Below are 23,214 nucleotides of genomic sequence, written 5' to 3'. Positions count from 1 at the left end.
TCTCTGTGTGTGTGACTATCATAAATCAATAAAAAATTAAAAAAAAAGAAATAGAAATAGCACATGATCCAATTATTCTACTATTGGGTATTTACCCAGGGAAAATGAAAACACTAGTTCAGAAAGATACATGCACCCCTATGTTTACTGCAGTATTATTTCCAAAAACCAAAACAGGGAAGCAACCTAAGTGCCCATCAGTAGACGAATGGATAAGGAAATGTGGTATAGAGAGAGAGAGAAAGAGAGAGAATACTACCCAACCATAAAAAAGGATGAGATCACGCCATTTGAAACAACATGGATAGACCTAGAGGGCATTATGCTAAGTAAAATTAGTCAGACTGAGAAAGGCCTAAACCGTAAAACCCCACTCACAAATGGAATCTAAAAATAAATAGACATAAAAGCAGAATTGGAACTATAAATACAGAGAACAAACTGTTGATTGTCACAGGGGAAGGGTGTAGAGAATTGGGTGAAATAGATGAAGGGGAGAGGGAGATACAGGCTTCCAGTTATGGAATGAGTAAGTCACAAGTGTAAAATCAGAGCATAAAGAATACAGCCAATGATATTGTCATAGTGATTTTAATGGGATAGACGGTAGCTATACTTGTGATAAACATAGCTTAATGTATAAACTTGTCAAATCACTAAGCTATACACCTGAAACTAATACAGGTGTCAACTATACTTAAATAATTAATTGGTTAGTTGTATGGTGCCATCTGGTGACTTAACTTATGGTGAGCATTGTCTGATAAAAAGAATTATTGATTTACTGTGTTGAACACCAAAAACGAATCTAACATTGTACATCCACTCTTCTTCAACAAAAAAGAAGTCTCGGAAGGAAAAAATAAAATGCATGCAAGATGATTCAAAATTCAAGAAATGAATGTGATGAAATTTTAAAGTTTGAATAAGAATACCTGTCAGTTTCTCTGTGTTCCATTGCTCATGGGACACACTGCCATAATGATGTACGTTTATGATATTTTGCTAAAATTTTTCATTTACATGTTCCCACTAGATTCTTCAGTTGTTTGATAGCAAGGCTCCTGATCATTCATGTCTGGATAATGTTCAATGGCTGTACATAACATGCATTCACATAGTGTACAGTACGTTCACATGGAACACATTCAGGGTATGTTTGTAAAATAAACGAATAAATACCTGCCTGCCTACTCAGCATGTCCAAAAAATGAACACCTGCCCTCTCCCACAAACATATTCTTTTTTTTCAGATTTTATTTATTTATTCATGAGAGACACAGAGAGAGAGACAGAGACACAGACAAAGAGAGAAGCAGGCTCCATGCAGGGAGCCTGATGTGGGACTCAATCCCGGGATTCCAGGACACGCCCTGGGCCGAAGACAGTCACTCAACCACTGAGCCACTTAGGCGTCCCAAAACACATTCTTCTGACAGCCTTCTATCTCAGTTGATGTGACCATTCAGAAAGGAATGGGAGCCTAAAACTCTGGGAGTCATCCTTCTTTCCTCTTTTCTCACATCTCACACCAATCAGTTAAGACTCATTCTGTCTTTACTTCGTAATGTAATGAGAATCGGCTTCTACCATGTCCACAGCTCTCTCCCTGCTCTGAGCCACAACCACTCCTCCCTTGCTGACTAGCTGGTTTCCCTAATGCTCCTCTACCGCATTCTGCATCCCAGTCTGCTCTCCTTGGGACAGCTGGAGCTCTCTCCAAGCCCTTTTATGGGTGCCCTTCATCGGAGTAAAATCCAGGACCTCTGCCACGATGCACAAGACTCTACAAGGTCCCATCCGCACTGCCACTCTGACCTCATCACCTCCCGCTCTCCCTTTGTTCCCTCCTTTCAAGCACACTGGCCTCCATAACATTCATTGAACACATCAGGCATGCTGTCACCTTGGGATCTTTGCTCTGGTGGTTTCTTCTATCCAGAACATTCCTCCCCTAGATATTTAGTGGCTAACCCCTCATGCCCTGAAGTCTTTGTGCAAATCACACTTTCTCAAAATGGATATTTGATCACCTTATTTAAAACAGCAACATCCCAGCACTCCCAAACTCCTTTACCCTGTTCTACTTTTTCTTCTTTCCATAGCACATATTGCTATCAATCATATCATATAATTAATTTATTTATTATATTACTATTTCATTGTCTGCATCCTCTACTAGAACATGAGTTACATGAGGCTGGGCTTACTGTCTCTTTGGTTCTCTAATATACCCCAAGTGTTTAGAAGATGCCTCGTACATAGCCAGTACTAAATTAATATTTTTTCATTAAATGAATGAATAAATGACAGCTATAGAAGTCAAATATAAGGACAACAACCTAGACATATGTAGGACTTTACAATTGCACATAATCTTATTTCTTTTTTTTTTTTTTAGGTTTTGTCCTTTCTTTTATTTATTTTTTTTAATTTATTTTTTATTGGTGTTCAATTTACTAACATACAGAATAACCCCCAGTGCCCGTCACCCATTCACTCCCACCCCCCGCCCTCCTCCCCTTCTACCACCCCTAGTTCGTTTCCCAGAATTAGCAGTCTTTACGTTCTGTCTCCCTTTCTGATATTTCCCACACATTTCTTCCCCCTTCCCTTATATTCCCTTTCACTATTATTTATATTCCCCAAATGAATGAGAACATATAATGTTTGTCCATAATCTTATTTCATTGAGGGATCCCTGGGTGGCGCAGCGGTTTAGCGCCTGCCTTTGGACCAGGGCGCGATCCTGGAGACCCAGGATCGAATCCCATGTCAGGCTCCCGGCATGGAGCCTGCTTCTCCCTCTGCCTATGTCTCTGCTTCTCTCTCTCTCTCTCTCTCTGTGTGACTATCATAAATTTAAAAAAAATAATAAAGCTTTAGAAAAAAAATCTTATTTCATTGAACTAATATTTACTGAACTAGTATGTGCCAGACACAGATTTATCTCCTTGCATATATTATCTAAATCAACACAACTACCTTTGAAAATGCATTTTATTTATTCCTTCAACTGACATCGGCAGGATCTAAAACTCACAGTCATTTCTCTCAAGGTCACACATTGTCATAACCAACACCCATAACCCCCTCTTTCAGCCATAGCTAAAATACTGTCTGAAGAAAGCATTTCGTTATCTAGAAACTGGAAGGTTCCATGAAATGTCTACCCTAGCTGGGGTAGACCAGAGGCAGACCTGGAAAAGTAATGAAAGCATGCTGAGAAAATAAATACATGAATAAATAAGTGAATGCATATGCAAATGACATTGGGCAAGGTACCTGGTCTCTCAGATCATTCCCTCATATGTCAGATGCAGATCATATTACATATCACCTAAGGTAACTGTTGAGAGACAATGTGAAATAGGAAGTGCCTGGCACTTAGTAGATGCTCACTACGTATCAAGCATTCCTACATCTCAATGGCTGCTGGTCAGACTCTGGTGGCAGACTGCTTTACAAGCAAAGTGCCATAGGATTTGTTTCCAAGTTTCTTCCCCATTTCCATTTATTTCAAAACATTTTTTATTAAATATCAAGTACAAAGAATCATAAACCTAGGGCTACCTAATGGGCAAGGTGGTCAGGCACAGACTGTTAAAGCCAACCCCTCCAAGGTTAAAGGGCAAACAACATGCTTGGGTGATCCATGGCAAGATTCATCCCCCCTTCCCTTCCATGCAAGTGAGTCTATTCTGAAATAGAAAGCGATTTCTACCCAGAGAAAATCATCACCATCTGTGTTTCGCTTGCATAATTTGTATCATAAAATCATAAAATCATACATGGCTTATACTATTTAATCCTCAAAACATTCTACCGTATTTACTATTCTTAGCCCCATTTTACAAATAAGGAAAGTGAGGCTCAGAAAGATAAAGTAATTTGCCTGAAGTTATACTCATTACAGATACTTTGGAAAGTAGAAAAATACAATGAACTCATTAATATTACAATGAATTTTTTATTGTTTCAACTATGCAAATATTTTCTACAAATTTGAATGAAAAGTACACATAATTCTATATTTGGCATTTTTTCCCTTAACACGTTATTAAAGCATCTCCCCAGAATGATACTCTTCAAAGGATCTTTGTATGGTGCATTATTTAAAAACCACAATTTATTTGACCATTTCTCTAGTTATAAGCTTTGGTGTTACTCCCTATTTGTACTATACTAAATGACCTTTGTTTATAAAACTCTAGACAACTTTCCTTAAAATTTAGGGTCCAGATAGAAACCTCATGTAGCATAAAGACAAAGTCACTTGCTCCTCAGATGGTCACTAACTCCAGACCCCATCTACTCTTGTGCAACCTAAACATCTTCAAACACCTGCATCCTCTCCTCCACGGATTCATTTCTGTTCTTCTCTTCTCATGCTTGCAGAATTCCTCATGCCATTCTTAAACCATCAATACACCCTTGCACCTCAAAGTTGGTAAAGATGTGAATCAGGCCCACAGAGGACTCCCCCCTCCTGCTTTCATGTCCCTGTCACCATGGCAGAGCTGCTGCAGGCCAGACCCACTCCATGAGCTTCACACATTGTCCCAGTTCACACTCAGCACAACCCTTTAAGATAGCTATTATAATACACTCACTTTAGAGATGAGGAGGAGCGAGCTCAAAAAATTAGTGTTTAGTGACTTGAGAGGTCACCAACAAGTGCCCACGGGAATGACTGTGCAGCCTGGGAGACTGCAGATCTTCTTGGCAGAGAGTGCTCCCTCCTGCAGTGCTCTCTTCCCACCCCCTCCCGCTATGCTTGTGCGCTGTACTCTCCTTCCTTCCCTAGCCTCCTACTACTGACAAACTTCAGAGACTCACAGTGGACCTACCATTGCCCAAAGGAAGTAGCGTACCACATGGAAAACGCACTGGTCTGGAAGCCAAGAGGCCTCAATTTCAGTCCCAACTTTGTCCCTCGTGCCTGAGTGACCTCAAACAACTCCCTCCCTCTACTTGGTGTTCTAGTTCCCCACCTATACATAAAGCAGCTGGTTTAAGTGCTCTGATTCTAAGATGGAAAAATAGAAATACACTAAAATTAATTTTACAAACAATAATAATCAATATTTGATTAGCTAAAAATCTAGTGGTACCTGAGTGGCTCAGTTGGTGGGTATCTGACTCTTGATTTCGGCTCAGGTCATGATCTTGGGGTCATGATCAAGTCCTGCCTCAGGTGCCCCACTCAGCATGGAGCCTGCTTGAGATTTTCTCATTCCCTCTGCCCCTGTCCATCCCCCTGCTCGTGTTTGCTCATGCTTTCTCCCTCCCTCTCTCAAAATTGATAAATGAAATCCTAAAACAACCACTAGAAAGCATGTAAGTAGCTTTCTATCATCACTAATTCCTGCTTTGCCTGGGGATGGGTGGGGGTTAAAGGTCCACTTACATGTTTGCCATACCTTACACTGAATGGGATCCCTCACTAGTTTTCTGATTCATCGTCTGTCTTGAAAGAGGAAGGGATTTTGTAACACAGTCTAGAAACATTCCTACTTTAAAACATTAAAATGTAAGTAAGTCTTTGAAAAGTCCTTGAAGCTTCAGGTAGCAGAGGATTCGTTTACAGGGAAGAACACCCTGCCCCCCGGGCCTGGGCTTTGGGAAACGGGTGGCAAGTTGCACCTCAGTGAATACACCTTGGAATTGCTCTAATTTCCAAAAAGTTAAGTGGCATTAGGGACCACATACCTGGAGAGCCTTGTGAAAGGCTGGAGGAGCCGGCCAGCTTTGTGAACTCTGACCCCTCCACTCTCCTATGCCGTGAGCAGCCCCCTGCCATGGTCGGGGCATTTGTATGGCAAGCCTCTAAGGAAGATTTGTGTGTGTCACTCTCTGAGCTTGAACTTCCACAAGGAGAGGGAATAATAAGCATATCAGTAAACACATGTTTACATCTATTAAATAGGGCTGAATGCCAGGCCCTATACAAGCACTTTAAAGGCAACATCTCAGGGCACCTGCTGGCTCAGTTACTTAAGTATCTGCCTTCAACTCAGATCATGATCTTGGGGTTGAGATCAAGCCCCATGTTGGACTCCCACTCAGCAAGGAGCTGGCATCTCCATCTCCCTCTCCTTCTCCCTGTCCCTCTCCATCTCCCACCTCCTCTCCCTCTGCATCTGTGTGTTGACTCACTCTCTCTCAATAAATAAATAAATAAATAAATAAATAAATAAATAAATAAATAAGGAATCCTCCCACATAATCAACACAACCTCACTCTGAGAAACCACTGTGATTGTTCCTATTTTTACAAATGAGGATTAGAAATGTGTGTCCTCATTTTACAAAATGAGGATTAGAGTGAATGTGTGACTTGACCATGTTCTTGCACTAGTAAGAGTCAGAGCCAGCTGTGCAATTCAGGGTACCTGGCTTCAAAGCTACCTTCTTAGTCACCATCCAATGCTCCTAACTAGGGAAGTGGGAGCATCTGATCACCCAGAGAAAACATGTCTTCGGCAGCTAAATAGTGAACAAGAAAATGGCTGATGGAGAAGGATTCCAGAAATACCACAAGAATCTGAAAAGAAAAAAAAGATTAACTCATACTTCATGCATTTAAAGGAACCTGAGGAATACTCAGACACTATGCAGCAGGACTGTTAACTGGACATTGAGAACAAAACAGAGAGAGCAAAGCCAATGAGGACATCTTTCTTCTATCAGGATCCTTGGTCAGTTCAGGTTTACTCCAGTCAGAGACTCCCCAAAACACCAAGACTCCATGAGAACTGACCTTAGTGAGCACCTCCCTCCTCACTGGAGAACTAGAAATCAAGAAATCTGGCCAGAGATGTGAAAGGCTGCAGTAACATTTAAACACAAAAGTTTAAGAGAAGCTCATGTGGAATCACCTCAGCCAAAGCCATTGCCAGACTGGAGTTCCTCTTCTTTGGAGTCATAGCACATTCATGGTGAGAAAGAGTACTTTGAGGCCTGCTAATGAGACCCCAGGGGCATTACATCCCAATTAGAGGAATGGGCCATGGATACAGCCATCTCCCTTGTCACATTAACTTAGTGGTGCAGTCAAACTTTACACACCAAGGGAGTCACTATTTTTATCCTGACTTTGGATTTCTATGCTGAATCATTCCAAATTCATTCATTCAACAGTAGTTTTTAAGCAGTTACGATACATAGTACATGGTTTCATGCCATCTCTTTGGAAAAGTATAAAAAATAATATATATAATATATAAATATAAATAGCTGGTATTAAATAGGAACTGATCTACTTTTACTGTTGTTTTTTTAAGTATCAGAGACAAGTTTGAACTAAACTAGCCCTTTGACCCTTGACTTATCTTAACATAGTGTTTTGAAAGGTATTTCCACCCTGTGAGGAAAGTAAGACAGACAAAGGGCAATATAATAGGGAATATAATGCATGCTTAGATGCATGAACTAAGAAGTCAAGCTGCAGGCACCTGGGCGGCTCAGTGTTTGAGCATCTGCCTCAGCTCAGGTCATGATCCCGGTGTTCCAGGATCAAGTCCCATATCAGGCTCCCTAGTGAGAGCCTGCATCTCCCTCTGCCTCTGTCTCTGCCTCTCTCTCTCTCTCTCTCTCTCTCTGTGTGTGTGTGTGTGTATTTGTGTGTGTGTCTCTCAAGAATAAATAAATAAAATCTTAAAAAAAAAAAAAAAGAGTCAAGTTGCCTTGTCCAGAGGTTGATTGCCAACTGGAGGATATATAACCTTTAACAAGTAACTTAAAGTGACTTAACATCTCTGGCATGCCATTCTCTCATCTGCAGTGTTTTCTTTCTTAGGCCTAAAGAAATCAGTATATAATTCCACGATAATAGTTAGAGATGCTAACACAGCCACCACTATCACCTTCCAGCAAGTGGGAGCAAGATTTGATTTTTAAAAACAGTAAAAACAGATGTGAACATTATATGAACCACCTTAACCTAATATCTATAGGGCACAACAGTCTGAAACTAAGTATGTACTCTTTCAAGCATACATGGTACATTCACCAAGATAGGCCTTATGTCCAGTCATAAAACAAGTTTCAATAAGTGTAAAAAGAATGACATCATTCACAAATGGAATTAAACTACAAAACAAAAACAAGAAGACACCAAGGAAAGAAAACAACTATTTGGAAAACAAACTTTCCATTTGTTAATAATCCACTGATCATGGGCAGCCCAGGGGGCTCAATGGTTTAGCGCCGCCTTCAGCCCAGGGCGTGATTCTGGACCTCCGGGATCGAGTCCCACGTCAGGCTCCCTGCATGGAGCCTGCTTCTCCCTCTGCCTGTGCCTCTGCGTCTCTCTCTCTCTGTGTCTCTCATGAATGAATATATAAAATCCTTAAAAAAAAAAGAAACTTTATAAAGTGTTACATTAAAAATGAAGAAAGGTATATAATCTGTGAAGAAAGTCTATACCTAGAGAGATAAAAGAAATAAGAGAAAATTTATATATAATCAAATTAATAGGAAAGAAAGATAACATACTAATCACATAGAAATCAAACTCAGAAGAAATTTTTTATACAAGGCAGGCGATGATTCTGTACATACCAAGAAAAATATGAAAAGAAATCCTGAAAAAGACTGTTGAATTAAGAACAACAAAAAAAAAATTCTTGGCTGCATATCTTTCTCATTTAGTACCCTGAATATATCCTGCTAGACCTTTCTGGCCTGCCAGTTCTCTGTAGAGAGGTCTGCTGTTAATCTAATATTGCTCCCCATATAAGTTAGGGATCACTTGTCTCTTGCTGCTTTAAGGATTTTCTCTTTATATTTGGAATTTGCAAGTTTCACTATTAAATGTCAAGGTGTTGAATGGTTTTTATTGATTTGGGGGGGAGGGGAGCTCTATATCTCCTGGATCTGAATACCTATTTCCCTCCCCAAATTAGGGAAGTTCTCAGCTATGATTTGTTCATATATGCTTTCTGGTCCTTTGTCCATCTTGCCGCTCTCTGGAACCCCAATTATACATAGATTTTTTCCTTCTGAGGCTATCATCATTTATTACCCTTAAACTTTCCTCACGGTCTTTTAATTGAAAGATGAATGGATAAAGAAGATGTGGTCTATATATACAATGGAATATTACTCAGCCATTAGAAATGATGAATAACCACCATTTGCTTCAATGTGGATAGAACTGGAGGGTATTATGCTGAGTGAAGTAAGTCAATCAGAGAAGGATAAACATATATGGTTTCATTCATTCAGAGAATATAAAAAATAGTGAAAGGGATTAAAAGGAAAAGGAGAGAAAATGAGTGGGAAACATCAGAGAGGGTGAAAGAACATGACAGACTCCTAACTCTAGGAAACGAACAAGAGGTAGTGGAAGGGGAAGTGAGCAGGGGGATGGGGTGAGTGGGTGATAGGCACTGAGGGGGGCACTTGACAGGATGAGCACTGGGTGTTATGCTATATGTTGGCAAATCGAACTCCGATAAATATATATATATATATATATATATATATATATATATACAAAAAAAAACAGAGAAAGCACAAATTTTTAATTTGTGGAAGGAAAATATTAGCACTACATGTATGTTGGCAAATTGAACACCAATAAAAAATAATTTAAAAAAATAATAATAATTTTATTATTAAAAAAAAGAAAATATTAGCACTACAGATTCTTCAGAAAATAAAAGCTAATGAGAGAATATTATGAATAACTTTAAGTTTTAATACTAATATCATTTGATGACCTAAGGTCATCAAATTCTACAACTTAGATTAAAAGTATAAATTACTAAAAAAAAAAATTACCACTTACATAACTCACCCAAAATGAGGCAGAAAATTTGAATAGCCTGTTAAATAAATTGAATTCATGGTTTATAAACACACACACCAGAATAATTCTAAACCAAGACGAATTGGTTGGCTTCATCACTTAAAGGAGAAATAATACCAAATTTATACAAATGTTTTAAAAACAAAAGAGAAAATTTCTCAAGTTTTTTATGAGACCAGCATAACTCTACCAACAAACCTGACAAAAATTTTTAAATAAAGAATATCACAGACAAACATCATTCATGAACATAGATGCAAAAAATCCTAAATAAAACATTTAAATCAAATGCAGGAATATATATAAGGGACTATCCATTATTATTATATATAGATCACAGCCAAATGGATCAGGAAAGCAAGGTTGTGCTAACATTCAAAAATCAGAGAGGGAATAGGGCACCTGGGTGGTCCACACAGTTAAGCATCTGAGTCTTGATTACAGCTCAGGTCATGCCCTGCATTGGACTCTGTGTTGGGCGTGGAGCCTGCTTAAGCTTCTATCCTCTCCCTCTGCACCTCTGCTCACTTACGTGCTCTCTCTCTCTCTCTCCCCTCACCCCCCACTGAACGGGGAAGCTGATGTGGGGCTCCATCCCAGGAATCTGGGTTCACACCCTGAGCCAAAGACAGATGCTTAACTGCCTGACCCACCCAGGCACTCCTATGCTACATAGTTTTTTAAAACACTTCTTATTTATGTTGAAGTGATTCCAGAAGAAAATACCTGACAATAAAGAGATTATCAGCCTGCTGATTTGGAATTCAAAAACTTATATGCATTTATGTTCTGGTGATCTCTAAAGAGAAGCAGAGGGATGCACACAAAGAACAAAGGCTTAGAAATCAGGCAGACCTGGGTTTGAACTCAGGTTGTGTGACTTTGATCAAAATCGAGACCTCCACAAAAAAAAAAAAAAAAAAAAAAAATCGAGACCTCCCTAAGATTCAGCTTCTTCTTCTATTCAACTGGAGACTCATACCCACGTTAACATAAATAAAAGTGTTTTAAAAAACTATGTAGCATAGGAGTGCCTGGGTGGGTCAGGCAGTTAAGCCTCTGTCTTTAGCTCAGGGTGTGAACCCAGAATCCTGGGATGGAGCCCCACATCAGCTTCCCTGTTCAGTGATGGGGGGTGGGGAGAGCACACAAGTGAGCAAGAAAGGCAGAGGGAGAAGATAAACAAGACCAGACTCCCTTGTTTATTATAAATACTATTCTCAGAAATGATATCAAGACTGATTGTCTTCAGTGATATGACATTGCTATCTCAATTAGATAATTGAGATGTAAAGAGAGATGTCACAACCACTTTTACACCTGAAGCACTAATGACTTCCAGAAATTCAATTGACCACATGTTTATTGAGCTTTACTATATGTCACTGAAAGCAAGATACAAAGGTAAGTACAATCCAGGCCACATTCTCAAAAGAGTGACAGTCGGGGATGACGGGGGAATAAGCACTGATATATACATAGCAAAAGCTTTAAAGGACCTTGAGTGCTGTGGGAATTCAAAACACAGGAAAAGGACATATCTGAATAGGATCATTATGGAAGCTTCCTAAAGGTAGCAGCATTTCAGATGGGCATTGGAAGGTAGGTAAGATGTTAACAGGAAGAGATAAGAAACCTATTTTACATGGAAGTCACAAGTCAATGTTCAAGACACAGTGAGGTCTACAAAAGTGTCTCCAAAAACACATAAGAACATTAAGAGAGGGCCATGCCTTGAGGGTATTGCATGTGAAGCAGGAGTTCATAGTTGATACAGAAAGCAATGAGGAGTCACTGAAGATTTTTGAGGGTAAAAGAAAGACAAAATAAGAGAATTACTTCCAAGTGATTAATCAACTGCAATGTGAGAGGCGCAGGTGGACAGAGCCTTGCGCCGACCTTCTGAGGTCTGTGTCCTCAGGGAGTACAGGATGACCATGTAGGAAGCAAGCAGCCCCACGAAGCTGACCACTGAAATGGAGCCACCATTGGCGATGATCAGCACACCAATGAGGAAGGTGTCTGAGCAGGCCAGCTTCAATACAGGATGGACATCACAGAAGTAGTGGTCAAGGACCTTGAGGCCACAGAAGGGCAGCTGGAAAATGAGGAATGTCTGCCCAACAGAATGCAGCAAGCCCCCACTCCATGCTGCACCCACCAAGAGGCCACACACACGCCGGTTCATGATGACGGTGTAGTGCAGGGGCTTGCAGATGGCCACATAGCGGTCATAGGCCATCACTGTCAGGAGAAAGATCTCAGTACCACCAAAGAAATGGAGGAAAAATATCTGTGTGATGCAGCCCTTGAGGGAAATGGTTTGCCTTTCAATAAAAGAGTCAAGGATGAGCTTGGGGGCTGTGACAGAGCAGTAACAGATCTCCACAAAGGACAGGAAGCTGAGGAAGAAATACATGGGGGAGGTGAGCCCTTTGCTGGCCATCACCATCACCAAAATAAGGCCGTTACCCAGCACAATGGTCATGTACATGAGGAGAAACAGCACAGAAACGGTCTTCTGCACCTCCCTGTTGGGGGGAAACCCCAAGAGAATTATTTCAGTCACATTGCTTGGAGTCGCCATGTTCTAAAGCACAGGAGCTGGTGGACTGGAATCAAGAAAATCAAAGAATCTTCCTTCAAATTAGACACATCCTTCTCCTTGAAACAAGTGGACAAAATAATAATCATCATATGTCTGGTTTCATTCCTCAAATAGGATTGAGTTTGTAATAATGTAATAAGTGCTTTCTCTAATGCAGGCACCTGCAATAGCTAATGAAACCTCATAACTAAATGACAGGATACTTTCAACATAAGAACATTGAGCCTCGGGATCCCTGGGTGGCGCAGCGGTTTGGTGCCTGCCTTTGGCCCAGGGCGCGATCCTGGAGACCCGGGATCGGATCCCACGTCGGGCTCCCGGTGCATGGAGCCTGCTTCTCCCTCTGCCTGTGTCTCTGCCTCTCTCTCTCTCTCTCTCTCTCTCTCTCTGTGACTATCATGAATAAATAAATAAAATCTTTAAAAAAAAAAAAAAAAAGAACATTGAGCCTCAGAGATCCTGTCATTACATTTTGGAAACACACACCTCAGTTGTTTAAACATGAGCTGCGTGGCCTGGGCAAGTGTCAACCTCTCTGAGCCTGTTTCCTTATCTACAAAATCAGCATAAGACTATTCTCTCACAGTTGGGCCCTTCCCTGACCTCCCACAGTCTCTTTCATGTCCCAACTGACCCACCCTCCATTGGCCAATATTTCACTCTCAGATGTTTATGCACAGAGCAGGAATCATAGATGGGCATGATTCACCCCAGTGGCAAAGATGGCTCTATTACTAGGCAAATAATCCCTGTGAAATTAGATTTGAAGGTACATGCTGTGTGTTTCTATCATTGCTTCTGATTTCAAGTATCAGAAAGTTCCTCACAGATGATTGGTAAGGACATCCTTAGATTTCAGTATATCAAAAAAAAAAAAATAGCAGTGCTTTTCTTTCCAAAGTTATTGAAGGTGACAGAGCAAGATGCATATACAGTGTAACCAACAAATTTTGCTCTTAAATGCTAAAGTTTTTAAGTCTTTGCAATGGATGAAAAGGAAATTAACAATTTCAAAATTCTGAGTAGACATGGAAAATATGGGGTATCTGGGTGGTTCAGCAGTTGAGCATCTGCCTCTGGCTCAGGTCGCGATATCGGGGTCCTGGGATCAAGTCCCACATCAGGCTCCCCACAGGGAGCCTGCTTCGCCCTTTGCCTGTATCTCTGCCTCTCTCTGTGTGTCTCTTATGAATGAATCTAATCTTTAAAAAAAAAAAAAAAGGAAATGGAAAACATTTGAGAGGTAATTTCACAAAGAGATCATCAGAGTGGTAAACCACCAACAGTGCAGTGACATGTCACCTTGGGGACATTAATTCTGACTCTTTAACTGGCAGGTCCAAGGATGAGACTCAAAAGGTAAGTATGTGTTCCTCTCAAACAGCAAGTAACTGCACACTTCCAGGTTTTGTGGTGAAGAAAACCTAAACAGGGATGCACTTAGAGAAGTCTAAACACAGTGGCCCAAATAAACAACCTCTGTGTACATTTTTCAAATCTTCACAACAAACTGCCCTACCTTATGATTTCTCACTACACCTTTCCTGACGTGGAACTCCTCATTCTGTGGATTCTGACAAATAATACTGCTCTGACCCGCCTTTTCCAGCATCCTCTTCTTGCACTTTTCCTCCAGTGATGTCTCTCACCAGAGGAGTCGCGCAGGGCTTCTCCTGCCAGTTCCCTCACAGCGCCATCACAAGCTGCTAGAATTGGAAAGAAGCCCATGAATTCCCCCTCCCACAGAAGGGGGAATCTGAGCCCAGAACCACATGGCTGGTCGGACAGAGGCTGGACTAGACCAGGCTCCAGGGCTTCAGGCCCAACACCTGCTTCACTCTTTTCTCCTCCACCGGCTCCTCCCCTGCTGCCCACGCACAGCTGGCTTCCAGAACAGGAGTGGGAGTCACAGAGACAGGAGATTCTTGTTTGTAGCACAGGAAAAGCAGAGCTGAAGAGCAAAATATCAAAATATTTGCCAGCAAGAAAATGAACAATAATGTGGGCTGGCTCAGTTCTCCACTATCCTAATGTTATAGGTGTAATTTCCATGCAGATAGCCTGAGCCTCTCCCAGGTCAGGGGAGGGTGTTTCTGGAGTCGGCCAAACTGGGCTGCCAGGGCAAGAAGCTTGTGCATGCCAGACATGCCTTGGTGACTTGAGACCTTGGCTCCAGCACTTTGCTATCAAGGGTTGTATTGTTCTCTAGCAGTTTCACATGCCCCTGTCACATCTCTCCAACATGTTCTAACATTTGTTAAGTGTAAGCTTTGCAGGGTTTTGAAGTGTCACTTTTGACCTATGTTGCACCTTTTTCAGAGCTGGGAACTGAGATGTTAATATGACTTTTTTATTTGATCCCTGAATCTTTCATCCTTTACTGTATCTATTTCAAAACCGAGGTATCACTGCACATGTCTTATAAACAGCACAGAGACTAAAGGGGAAGGGGAGCAGGTATCTAGCACCAAAAAAGTAAACTCATCTTTTTGAAAATACTTCCAAAGCATGCCTCATATAGATGAAGTAAATAACCTACATTATTGCCTTGATTCTTAACTTTATTTTCTGAAAATTTTGTAGACAGAAATGTGAATTCCTGAACCTGAGGACACTTGGACACCCAGGTGCAAAGAGCCAATAGATCACCCTATTAACTCAACATAAAAAGATTTTCTTCAAGACACATTTTATGAAAACATCAAACCAAAGGTAAAGAGAGAATCCTAAAAGAAGCCAGAGGGAGGGGGGAAAAAGATTGTAACCTACAAAGGAATGTCCATTAGTCTATCAGCAGATTTCTCTCAGAAGAAACCTTACAGACCAGGAGAGTGTGACAGGATGCATTTAAAGCTTTGAAATTAAAATCAAATAAGAAAAATGTATTCTATCTTGCAAAGTTGTTCTTCACAAATAAAAGGAAAAATACTTTCCTAAACAAAAGTTGAAGGAGTTCATTATTACTAAACCTGCCTTGCAAGAAACGTTCAAAGGAACCATCAAGCTGAAAGGAACAGATGCAAATTCATGACACAAAAACATACCAAATTGCACAACATACTAATAAGTGCAAATATACAATCAGATTTAGAAAACTCTAATTCTATAGTAGGTTGATGTGAAAACCACTTAACTGTATTATAACAGTTGAAGGAAAAAGTATTAATATAACAATATGTAATTTGCTAATGGAAAACAATATAAAAAGAAGTAAACTATGACATCAAAAATCGAGAGTGGAAAAAAAATCGAGAGTGGAGTAATGGGTGGATATCTTCTGTATAATCAAAGTTAAGTTGCTCTCAACTTAAAATGGATTCTTTTAACTATAAGGCATTTCATGTTAGCCTCATGGTGACAACAAAGCAAAAATCCAGTCACAAAAGCACATCACCACAGAAAATTACCATTTAACAAAGGTAGGCAGAAAGAGAAGGAAAAAGAAACAATAGAAATACAAAACAGCCAGAAAGCAATTAATAAGATAGACATTAGTCTTACATATCAAGAATTTATTCTACATGTTAATGGGCTCAATCCATTCAAAAACAATAAGGTGAATGATTTGAATAAGGCAAACTATGTGCCTACAGGAAATACACTTCAGACTTAAGGGTAATATGGGCTCAAAGTAAATCAATAGGAAAGAAATTCCATGCACATGGAGAACAAAAGAAAGCAGGGGTAACGATACTTCTATCAAACACAATAGATTTTTTCTTTTTTTTTCTTTTTTTTTCTTTTTTTTTTCCTTTTTTTCTTTTTTTTTATTGAAGTTCAATTTGCCCACATATAGCATAACACCCAGTGCTCATCCCACTAAGTGCCCCCTTTAGTGTCCATCATCCAGTCACCCCAACCCCCCCACCCACTTCCCCTTCCACTACCCCTTGTTCATTTCCCAGAGTTAGGTGTCTCTCATGTTTTGTCACCCTCACTGATATTTTCACTCATTTTCTCTCCTTTCCCTTTATTCCCTTTCACTATTTTCAATATTCCCCAAATGAATGAGACCATATAATGTTTGTCCTTCTCCGATTGACTTACTTCACTCAGCATAATACCCTCCAGTTCCATCCACGTTGAAGCAAATGGTGGGTATTTGTCGTTTCTAATGGCTGAGTAATATTCCATTGTATACATATACCACATATTCTTTATCCATTCATCTTTCGATGGACACCGAGGCTCCTTCCACAGTTTGGCTATAGACACAATAGATTTTAAGCCAAAAATGGTAACAAAGGACAAAAATGTTAACTTTATAATGACAGAGAAATCAATTCATCAAGAAAATATGACAAATAGAATTATTTACATTTCACGTCCAAGCGACATGGCCATTCTAGCAATGCCCTACTGTCATAAAATAAACTCCTAGTATAGGATTTCACACATGAGAATTAGACCAGTGGTAGGGATGCCAGATGAAGTACAAATGCATTCCTGAGACTCCCACAAGATCACATTGGTAAGTGAAGACAAAGCAAAACATGAACTTCTATCTCCAAATGCCAAAGACATTCCACACATCACAGCATGCTAACACCAAGAGGTAAAATGCATGAACTCCAGGTTGCACAGAAGATGATAGGGTGGGAATTCTAGTCTAGAGGATCCCTCCTGAAGTCTGTGCACCATGCACTACAGACGGCAGGAGAAAAGAAAAGAAATGCAGCTCAATTTTAAATTCTCCAAAATAAAGCAAATGAAAGAGTTATGATTGATAACATGGAGTACAAGGGGTCTTCACAAAAACTATGAATAAGTTAACTTTGGTTGTATTCTTTGCATTCTATGTATTCAAAAACGGGATGCATATTTGCTATTGTTCTTAATAATTTTGTTCATGCTTTCATTTTTATTCCACTACTGAGTTCACTTTCTTCCGCCACAGCTTCCTAATGGCACTTTTGACCTCTGCATTTCTGAGTGTGTAGATGATGGGGTTCAGCATGGGAGTGACGACTGTGTAGAACACGGCCACCAGTTTGTCCTCAGTGAAGGTGGAAGAGGGTCGCATATAGAGAAAGATGGCAGGTCCAAAGAACAAAAGGACCACCGTGATGTGAGAGGCACAGGTGGAGAGGGCTTTGCGCCTCCCCTCTGCAGAATGGTTCCTCAAGTTGAACAAGATGACAATATAGGAGGATACCAAGATGAAAAAGGAGAAAACAGAGATTAACCCACTGTTGGCCAACACAATAACCCCCTCCACAGAAGTGTCAGTGCAGGCAAGCTTGAATAAGGGATGGAGGTCACAGAAGTAGTGGTCAATCACATTGGGACCACAGAAGGGCAGCTGAACAGCAACAAGGATCTGGACCATAGAGTGAATTATGCCCCCAAGCCAGGAACCAGCCACCAGAAGGCGACACACAGACCGGCTCATGATGGTTGTGTAGTGAAGGGGTTTGCAGATGGCCACATAGCGGTCATAGGCCATTACCGTAAGCAGGAAGATCTCAGTGACTCCAAAGAAGTGGAAGAAGAATATCTGAGCTACACAGCCCTCCAGGGAAATGGTTTTAATCTTGGCAAGTAAGTCTGTGATGAATTTAGGGACAACAGTAGAGGAGTACGTGATCTCCACCAGGGACAGGTAGCTGAGGAAGAAGTACATGGGGGAATGCAGACTCTTACTGACATTGACTGTCAGGACAATGAGGCCATTGCCAACTACTGTGGCCAGGTACACGAGAATAAACACCACAAAACACACTCTCTGAACCTCTGGATCCTGGAAAAGACCAATGATAATTAACTGAGTCACGTTACTTGTATTCGCCATGGGATCCAATTGGGTATTCTGGACATGAGGTCATGAGAGACCTGCAATAAAACAAATATTATTTTAACCAATTCATCTCATTTATAACATGTTAGGCTGTTTAACCCACATTACGATACACTAATCGCCAATTCATTCATTTAGCCCATATGTACTCATTCAACATTAAATAATAGCAATCTAACAACAGTTTGTATATTAGAAAATTAAGGCTCAGGGAGATGGTTATTTACCCAGGATCATGCAGAAAGTGGTGAATTCTGGGCCTCAGAAGCAGGCTTTCCAGTTCACTACAAGATATTCTCAATGTGGGGGCCATTCAAGTTTGTTACCTTTATTAACTCCATTATATTTGTTATTTTCATTGCATTTATTATCTTCATTATACTTTGAGAGCTCCCTTCTATTGGGAAATCCTCATGAGACACTTCTACTCCTAAATTCCTTGTTTCTTTCATCACTGCCTCAGGAAAAATCTTCCCACTAATAATTTTTCCCTTTCCAAAAGATCCTGAATATGGTTTTCTTCACTCAATTATACAAGTCTTCAACTTACTCAGGTCAGATTCTTTCACCAGCCTGCAGTTTCAGTAAGTATGTCTGTATAACAAGTGCTCAAATCCTCTGGAGAGAATTCGACTTACTGGTTTGTCTCCATTTCACTATTACTTTCCCGTCTCTTACCTCACTAAGCAAACTACTGAGAGATCCTGAACCCAGAGAGGTGGTTCTCCAAGCGCACTATTATGGAACAATTACTAAATTCCTCTAATATGCATATAAATACACTAGACTATACAGAATAAATACAAATCTGATACACACCTCAAGCTAACAATGTCATGTGATTCAAAACAATAGTCCCTAGATTGAGGTGCCATGGTAGGAATTTTTCCCACCACATATTGCCCATAAAAAATCATGGGTGAAAAAGCATGAACACCTTGATTCTCTGCTCTAAATATTATTCCCATTGTTTTTCCCTTTCACTCTGATTTCATACCAAAATTTTCAAGAAATATACTCATGAAGAATAAAAACACACCTGAACGAGAAGGACTAGAATCAACAGAGAAAACAAAAGTCCGTGATACAGATACAAAAGTAGTGTGTGTCAGAATTCTTCAGACATGCATACATGCTGAAATTTAAACATAAATAAGTGTACAGAAATACCACTGACTTCTGGGCATTGATTTTGTATCCTGCCACACTGCCAAATTGCTGTATGAGTTCTAGCAATCTTGGGGTGGAGTCTTTTGGGTTTTCTATGTACAGTATCATGTCATCTGCGAAGAGGGAGAATTTGACTTCTTCTTTGCCAATTTGAATGCCTTTTATTTCTTTTTGTTACCTGATTGCTGAGGCCAGGACTTCTTGTACTATGTTGAATAGCAGTGGTGAGAGTGGACATCCCTGTCTTGCTCCTGATCTTAGGAGAAAGGCTCCCAGTGTTTTCCCATTGAGAATGATATCTGCTGTGGGCTTTTCATCAATAGCTTTTAAGATCCTGAGGAATGTTCCCTCTATCCCTACACTCTGAAGAGTTTTGATCAGGAATGGATGCTGTATTTTGTCAAATGCTTTCTCTGCATCTATTGAGAGGGGGGCACTTGATGGGATGAGCACTGGATGTTATGCTATATGTTGGCAAATTGAACTCCAATTTTAAAAAAATAAAATAAAATAAAAAACTGAATAAGGTCATTGGAACCTTAAAAATAATAGAGAAATTAGCATTCTAGAGACAGACATAACCCAACATGAAAACAGTCTTCTGTAAGAAATGTACCTGTATCCCAATAGAAAATGGGCAAAGGATATAAACAGGTGATTCACAAAAGGGTAAGTAAAAAAATGGATATATATATATATATATATATATATATATATATATATATATATATAAAGATTTTAAGACTCACTAATAATCAAATGCTCATAAATCTCTCCAAGCTGCCCAGGCTGTAGCTCTGATATCACATTGTATCCCAGCCACCCCTTATGCCCACACCAGTTATCATCACTCCCCATAAATTTCTCATTAAACCATCCTCCCCTCCTCGCCATGTGCCCTTTCTCTCCATTATTCCCGCCACCCCTTCTCACATGCTGTCAGCAGATGCCCAAACTACCAATGCCTCTCTGTCTCCAGATGCTCCCTCCCATCCATTCCACACCCTGCAGCCAGAAAACTGTCTTTCCTCAGATGCCCCCACCCCCCCCCCCCGGGTAGGAATAGTCAGGGAAAGCCTGAACTCCTCAGACACACTTCTAAGGACTTCCACAGACTGACCCATCTCAGCAATCACCTCCTTACCCACTAAGTTTTGACTCACCTCTGTTCATGTCCTCTCCCCATCCCACAGCTTACCCTGCTCATTCCAACCATGGAGACTCCCTTTGCCAGAAACACTACCTACCGTCCTTATCCTTCCAACACTACCTACCTTCTGACCCAGTTCCAGTCTTGTGTGTTTAGTGAAGCTTGCCTTTAATACTCTAACCCATCTGAATCACCTCTTCCCTGAGCTTTGGAAAATACCTTGGTGATTATCTTTCAGTGTAAATCTGGTCCTGTTACATCTCTAAAATTTATCAATCTATCAATATCTAAAAATCTATCAATATCTCCCTTTTGCCTACAGCCTAAATTATAATACTCTTAGCATGGATTTTAGATCCTGCTTAAACTGGCCATTGCCTATTTTTGCACCCGTGTTATTCCCAAATGACTGTTATTCAGCTATTTCCTACTCTGAGGTGTCCTTTCTCACTTCTTTGTATTTAGTATTCCTTCTTCCTAATTACACAAAGAAACTCACTACAACAGGAATTGTGCTCCTTTGTGTTCCTATGATACATTATCATACTACATAATTTTATAGAAATTAACAGATTGTTTAACAACTGTACCTTCTGGGACTGTATCTTCTACTAGTAAATATACCATCATAATAATCAAAATTATAGGTTTAACATTCTTAAATCTTTATTATTAACTGCATGCTTTGTGAATCATGATAGCTAGCATCGCAATAGTACTTGTGCCATATATTTAGATGTGGTCTATATACATAAATAGACTTAATTCTTACAACAAACCTGTGATGTGGGTATTATTATTATTACCTCTTTTTACACATATGAGGAAACAGAATCAAGAATAAGTAAATTACCTAGCCAGAAGTTACACAGGAGTGAATCTGGGATTCCAAGCAACCTAACCATAGATCCCGTGCTCTATAACCACTGCCATGTACAATTTCTAAAAACATAACACCCAGGAGTTAAAATTAAATATGTCTTTTCATTAGAGGTCTGAGTATATTCTTTTGCCTACACAAACATATGCCCTTTTTCTGAGCACGAGCTTGTTTATTTATTATCCATATTTATTTTATAATTATCCACTATTTATTATCCATTCCTGAAATTAAGGAAAATATTATAGGACCAATCTGAGAGATCACTCAGAGGCAAGAAAGAAATCATGTCTGGTCAAGTTTTTCCAGGGTTTATCCTGAGGAGATGGAATACCTGATAGTCTGTCTTTCTGAAAATGACCTTTTCCTATCAGTTGTTTCTGTCTTTCCTGCATTTATTCCTCTCTCTGTTACCTACCACTAGCCATTCCCATCCCTCCCACAGAGCTGGTAAGAAATACCTCCTCCCTCCCCACAATTCTGCCTCACTGAGAGACATGGAAAGAAAATGTGATGAACATGGAAAAGCCTCAATCAGCACATGGGCATGCAGATTCTACAGCAGGTGACCTGCTGGACTCTGGACCAGAGCAGAATGATAGAATGCAGACAACAGCCAGAGGTAAATGAAAGAGAGACTTGATGTGCCAATGTGACTGACCTCAGATGACCTAGTGAAACCTCCATCCCAATCACACACTCCCACTTCATCATTCCCAAATGGTACCTCACAGAATTCCAAAATTGTAAAGGACTTTATAACTACCAAATTTTATGATATATAAAAAAAAAAAAATATATATATATATATATATAACAGTAAAAAACAATGAGTAAATTTGATTCATAGTCTCATCCCTTACCCACAGCCCCCCAATTTTTTCCAACCCAACCACCTCATTTACAAATGAAAACTTGTGGCTTAAAGAGAGGAACTGACTTGTCCAATATCCTGTATCCAACTTTGTACCTTCTTTCCATCCATATCACCTACCTGTAGATCAGCAAATCTGGTATGGTTTTATTCTGCCTTGGAAAAGGAATTGGATCAGATAGATCTCAAACATGCTCCAGTGCCTCCAATTCAGCATGAAAGTAGTCACTCTGTTGAAATAGATCATTTTCAAGGTGATGATCTAGTTGGGGAAACTAGGATAGGTTGAAGCATTTAATTCCTCTCTGGGAATCCTAGTCCCTGGACAAGGAAGGTGCTTTTGTTCTTATTCCCCACCCAGCTGATTTTTCACTGAAGTTCGCCCAATGAGCAAAGTTGAGGTCACACTCAACTCTAAGCCCCTCAGAGTAGTGCTGAAAATATTCAGAGACCTTTCACTCTACTTCTACTCAGAGATGAGGTAACAGAGATGAGAGATATTCATTGTTCCCCAAAACCACCCACTAGGTATTTGCCAGGCTACAAACTCAGAAATCAGTGCTCTTTTAACAACACTAATCTACCATCTGAAGGTGTTGGGTGGCTACTGCTACTGTGACTCAAGAATCAGATCTTGTCCCCAATAAGAAAACACCATGTTCCTGGCAATTTTTAGAAAACAAATAGATGGCATCTAAGACAAATCACAAAAGAGGAAAGTTCAGAGGATCGGCATCTGGGTTAATATGTCAACATATCTAAGAAATAAACAAAAAGCCACAGAAATCAGCAAATTCAGAGAATTTAAGATACTGGTTTTTATGTAGAAATTTTACCCACATACTGAGAGTCCAAAGGTTCTGATTAGATGCTTAGATCCTTGAATTATTTAAAATAAATTAAGCCACACACTATAAT

At 40.0% G+C, this 23,214-nt stretch overlaps 2 protein-coding genes across 2 annotated transcripts; both read right to left on the bottom strand.

The window, feature by feature from the left end:
* Positions 1-11,666: 11,666 nt before the first annotated feature.
* LOC140613600 (olfactory receptor 4X1-like) lies at positions 11,667-12,404 on the bottom strand. The gene has a single exon (XM_072792036.1). The coding sequence runs from the start codon at positions 12,402-12,404 to the stop codon at positions 11,667-11,669; it is 738 nt and encodes a 245-aa protein (XP_072648137.1).
* Positions 12,405-17,286: 4,882 nt separating this feature from the next.
* Positions 17,287-18,216, bottom strand: LOC140613316 (olfactory receptor 4B1-like). The gene has a single exon (XM_072791853.1). The coding sequence runs from the start codon at positions 18,214-18,216 to the stop codon at positions 17,287-17,289; it is 930 nt and encodes a 309-aa protein (XP_072647954.1).
* Between the last annotated feature and the right edge of the window lie 4,998 nt (positions 18,217-23,214).

Source organism: Canis lupus, chromosome 21 (genome assembly GCF_048164855.1).
Source record: "Canis lupus baileyi chromosome 21, mCanLup2.hap1, whole genome shotgun sequence".
NCBI classification, from domain to species: domain Eukaryota; kingdom Metazoa; phylum Chordata; class Mammalia; order Carnivora; family Canidae; genus Canis; species Canis lupus.
This window is presented reverse-complemented; position numbering and strand designations above follow the sequence as displayed.